Source organism: Nicotiana sylvestris, chromosome 8 (genome assembly GCF_000393655.2).
Source record: "Nicotiana sylvestris chromosome 8, ASM39365v2, whole genome shotgun sequence".
NCBI classification, from domain to species: Eukaryota; Viridiplantae; Streptophyta; class Magnoliopsida; order Solanales; family Solanaceae; genus Nicotiana; species Nicotiana sylvestris.
Genome location: NC_091064.1, coordinates 224,456,291 through 224,461,499, shown reverse-complemented (window position 1 = coordinate 224,461,499; position 5,209 = coordinate 224,456,291). Strand labels below are relative to the sequence as shown.

At 44.0% G+C, this 5,209-nt stretch overlaps 1 protein-coding gene across 1 annotated transcript; it reads left to right on the top strand.

Annotated features, from left to right (window-relative positions):
• Positions 1–1,865: 1,865 nt before the first annotated feature.
• On the top strand, positions 1,866–3,541 carry LOC138876429 (uncharacterized). Its single transcript, XM_070155349.1, has 2 exons — positions 1,866–2,587; positions 2,959–3,541. The coding sequence occupies exons 1-2, from the start codon at positions 1,866–1,868 to the stop codon at positions 3,539–3,541; spliced, it is 1,305 nt and encodes a 434-aa protein (XP_070011450.1).
• The last annotated feature ends 1,668 nt before the right edge of the window (positions 3,542–5,209 follow it).

Here is a 5,209-nt window from a genome sequence, read left to right as displayed (position 1 = left end):
GAGCGGTCGTGGGCTTTGTCGATTCTGCCGGTGGTCGACGAAGGTGGGAGTTGGTTGCGACGGGCTATCGGGAAGGTCGTGTTGGGCAGTGGTTCAGGTTGGAGGTGGGTCGACGGACTGGAGCTAGACGGGGGTCTGTTTGGCTGTGTTTTGACGCGGGGGAAGTCGGGTTTTCTGGTTTTCAAGAAGGAGGAAGAAGATGGGGTGGATTTCGTCGATGGTTGGTTGACGATGGCGGAGGGCCAGTGATGGTGTCGATGGAGGAAGCTGGTCGTGGGGGTGGCGATGCAGCGAGCAGCAGCTCGACGGAGCTGGTACGTGGGGGGTTTACCGGTGGTTTTGGACGATGGTTTTAGGTTTTCTGCTTCTTCTTCTTTAGGAAGAAGAAACTCGAACAGTGGAGGGGTCTGCTGGTAGGAGTTGGGAGGAGACGGGGTGGAGGTCGGACTGGTTCTTTGTCGACTGCTCCTTGGGACGTGGGGGTTTGGGTGTTTGTTGACGATGCAGGCGAGACGCTGTGGGGGTCAGCTGGTTGGAGGTGGGTCGACGGAGGGAAGGTGAGGGTATGGCGGTTGACGGAGGTGGTTTTTCTGCTGGTTTTCGTAAGGGTCTTCGGTTATGGCATTTTGACAGTGGTCGGCGATGGAGGAGTTGGGTGGTCGTTCATGGAGTGTTGGTGGTGGGGGCTGTTTGGTGGTTGACGACGGGGTGGTTTTGACGATGGTGGGGCTGGTGGTTATGGCGGAGGAGATGGTTTTGACGATGGTGGGGCTGGTGGTTATGGCGGAGGAGATGGTGGCGATGGCGTTGGAGGGGACAGTAGTATTTTTGACGGGGAGGTCTGTGTGTTTTGACGCTGGAGGAGGTAGGGTTTTCTTAGGTTTTTTCTTTTCAATGGAGGAAGAAGAAGAATGAACAGTATTTGTTCCAAGCAATTTTCAAAAATCCCCCCAAAAGTCTCCCCCTTCCTTTTTGCTTTTGTCCGTGTTTTGTACTGGGTTTTGCCCAGAAAAATGAGCCCACGCGTGGTGGGGTTCAAGGCATATGTCCCCCACGCGTGGTGAGGTTCCCCACGTGTCCTGGACACGGTTTATTATGGGCTAGGTCCGAAAATTAGGCCTAAAACCGGGTAGTTTAAACCCGAATATTATTCTTTTGCCCGGACCCGAGAAATAGGAACACGTTGCTTAACTAGTCCTATGTAAGCAAAATAACTACCAAAAATAAGACTAGTATTTAAACAAAACTATATATTTTAAAATATTTTTTCAAGATTTAAAATAGCTACAAAAATATTAATAAAACTATTTTTTTTTTGTAATTTTCTTTTTTAAATATTAAGATAAAATATGAGGTAATATTTTTGTATTTTTCAAAGTTAAAAATGACTATAGAACATTAATAAAACTATTTTTTTTTGTAATTTTCGTTCTTTAATAAAGACAAAATATAAAGTAATATTTTTTGTATTTTTCCAAAGTTAAAATGACTATAAAACCTTAATAGAACTATATTTTTTTGTAATTTTCGAAATTATATAAAGTACCAAAATAAAGTGCAATTTTTGATTTTTTCAAGTTTATGAGGGATACATAAACTAAAATTTATATATATACTTTTTTTTTATTTTTCTTTTTGCAACGAAATAAAGTAAAAATAGTTAAAATAGCTGCTAGTCCTAAATTAGATATTTAAGCTTAAGAACGTAAAAATTCCCGGGGAGGGTCAAAAATCACGTGCTTACACCAACCACCCCTATTTTCTTGGCTCCCCCACCCGCCACACTTCACCGATCTTCCAGTGAGCCTTTATTCGACCTCCTTGTTGAAACTGAGAAGCCACCTAAAAATCCAGAACATGAGGAGATGTTCAAGAAGGCTAAAAGCTTGGAACAGACATTTAGAAACATGCAGGGATTGGGAGGCCAAGTGAACGTGGGTTACAAGGATTTGTGTCTATTTCCCAATGTTCAACTGCCAGTGGGATTCAAGAAGCCCAAATTTCATCTGTATGACGGGCAAGGAGACCCGTTGGCCCATTTGAGGGGATTTTGTAGTAAAATGAAAGGAGCTAGTGGGAAAGACGAGCTGTTGATGGCCTACTTCAGTCTGAGTCTGAGCGGCGCGGCGTTGGAGTGGTACACTCATCAGGATCACAGCAGATGGTATACATGGGATGATTTGGCCCAAGCATTCGCTTGTCATTTCCAATACAACCTCGAGATTGTTCCAGATCGTTTGTCTCTGACTAAGATTGAGAAGAAGCCTAGTGAAATTTTCAGGAAGTTTGATTTTCGTTGGAGAGAACAAGCGGCAAGGGTTGACCCTCCAATGAAAGTGAGCGAAATGGTGGATTATTTTCTACAGGACCTAGAGCCCACTTACTATGGCCATCTGGTATCGGCTATAGGCAAGTCCTTCAACGAGATAGTGAAGATGGGTGACATGGTGGAAGAAGGGCTAAAATCAAACAAAATCATGAGTAACTCGGCTATTAAGGCAACTACCCAAGCTATTCAGAATGGTACTGGGGGAATAATCGGAAAGAAGAAGAAAGAAGATGTGGCAACAATTGATTCAGGATCATGGTTTGTACCCAGGGCCCATCCCACCATTATAATCAGCCTCAACCCCACCACCAAACCTACACCCAAACCTCGTATAATTCACCCCAACATTACTTCCCATCACTATACCCTCATTTTTCTGTCCACCACGCCCAAACATACACTCAACCTCCTGCCCATGCACAATGGTGTGCGCCAGCCCCACAAAATACCTACCTAGCTCCACAAAATGCTTACCCACCCCCACAAGCCAACCGAAACCCTCCTGGCTCGGGTTTCCGGCCCAATCAAGCATTTAAGAACGAGAGGTTATAGCGGAAGAAAACCTTCACCCCGTTGGGAGAGTCCTATACTAGTTTGTTCCACAGACTGAGGCAATTGGACATGTTGAGGATAATTGAGTCGAAATTGCCAAACCCTCCTCCAAAGAATCTTGATTATTCTGTAAGTTATGAATATTATTCCGGCACACCGGGGCATGACACGGAGAAGTGCTGGCACTTGAAAAATGCCATCCAGGAGCTCATTGACACTAACCGGATTGAAGTCCAAACTCCAGAGGCACCCAACATCAACCAGAACCCACTACCAACCCATCAGGAGGCAAACATGATCGAGATAGTACATAAGGGAGGGAAGCCCAAAAAGCCTTCACAGTCCGTCATGATGATTCGGTCCACTGAGGTCAAGCCAGTTAAAAAACCAACAGTTGAAGGATCAGTGAACAAGTTGAGCGGGGCAAATGACGAGCCATCTGCGGTAGTCAGGAAAGGATCCCCAGGTGATGTTGCATCAAAAAAAGAAAAGTTAAAAGTGGTTGTGCCAGGAGTGGCAAACAAGTCTATCATAATTGTGGAGGGTGCCCGTACGGATCCTGTCATCATCAATCCTGTAATCCAATTGCCGATAGTTAATAGCAAGGCTATCCCGTGGAACTATGAATGGGTGATAGTGACTTACAAGGAAAGGAAGTGAAAGAAGAAGTCAATGAGGCCTATGGATTAACTCGTTCGGGGAGATGCTTTGCCCCAAAAGAGATAAGGAAAGCTAAAACCTCCAAAAATGAAGAGGCAGAGGAGTTTCTGAGAAAAATGAAGGTACAAGACTATTCCATCGTGGAGCAGTTAATAAAGACGCCTGCTCAGATTTCACTGTTGTCATTGTTAATCCACGCAGACGAGCATCATCGAGCCTTGATGAAAATTCTAAACGAGGCTTATGTTCCCGACAAGATTTCAGTAAACCATCTGGAAAAGATCGCCAACAAAATATTTGAGGTGAACATGGTCACTTTCTCTGATGATGAGTTACCCGTGGAAGGTACTGAATACAACAAAGCTCTTTATTTAACGGTAAAATATGAAGATTCTGTGGTTACTAGGGTATTGGTTGACAATGGTTCTAGTGCAAACATTTGCCCCCTCTCTACTCTGAACAAGTTGAAGGTGGATGATGAGAGGATTCACAAGAACATTATCTGTGTTCGGGGATTTGATGGTGGAGGGAAAGATTTAGTTGGTGATATAGTGCTTGAGTTGACAATAGGATCGGTGGAATTCACCATGGAGTTGCAGGTACTGGACGTAGCCGTCTCCTACAATTTGCTGTTAGGCCGACCTTGGATTCATGCCGCCAAAGCAGTCCTGTCTACTCTGCACCAGATGGTCAAGTTCGAATGGGATAGACAGGAGATCGTCGTGCATGGCAAGGATAATTTGTGTGCTCACAGTGATGCCGTTGTCCCATTCATTGAGGTTGAATATGACAAAGGGCCCTGGGCCTATCAGGCTTTTGAAACAGTGTCGGTCGAGAAAATTCCAGAAGGTAAATGCGTTCCAATTACAAAGGAGACCGCCGCATCAGTCATGGTGGCCTTCGAAATGCTGAAAAATGGCTTTGTGTCTGGTAAGGGTTTGGGTGCATCCCTGTAGGGTATCATACAGCCGGTGTCCCTCCCTAAAAATTTGGATACATTTGGTCTGGGATTCCAACCCACGGTCGCCGACGTGAAAAGAGCTAGAAAGTTGAAACAAAGGGCGTGGGCGCTTCCAAAGCCTCTCCCACGTCTCTCCAGGTCGTTTGTCAAACCCTGTGCCAGGAAATGCCCAGTGACAACAGTTCCCAGTTCTGTGGTTGACATTGATAAAGAATTAATTGAAAGTTTCCATAGGCTATTCGATAAGGTGAATATGGTGGAAGTTGGAGAAGGTTCTAGCAAAGCAGATGTGCAGTTTGTTGGGCCGAATACAGAGCTTAACAATTGGAAGGCTACTCCTCTTCCTACCCGGAATGAGTTTTGGTAGTTTGCTTTGATTTTCTTTCAGTTTATCTGGATTATTCCAGGGTTGTAATTCAGATTCTATGTTCCGTCCGTTTGGATGTATAAACCTTATGATCTTTTAATTTCAATGAAATGCAATTTTTCTTTTTCATCATTCTTGATAGTTTTATTTTTGTTTTTCTTTTCTTCCCTGTACAGTTCTTTTTATGCTGGTTTCAATGACACGACATGCATGAGGAATCTTCAGTCTAGTCTTAAAAGTCAATCTAATTCTGAAATAATAATTCAAGAAATAGAGTATGATGATGAATAAAAATATGATAAGGATGATGCCTTTGAAGAGATTAGTAAAGAACTAAGTC

Excerpts from the sequence above, each read along its gene's own strand:
- LOC138876429 (XM_070155349.1), top strand. The coding sequence starts at position 1,866 with ATGTTCAAGAAGGCTAAAAGCTTGGAACAGACATTTAGAAACATGCAG. Across the intron at positions 2,588-2,958 it reads ACAATTGATTCAGGATCATG|GATAATTGAGTCGAAATTGC; the intron begins GTTTGTACCCAG and ends GGACATGTTGAG.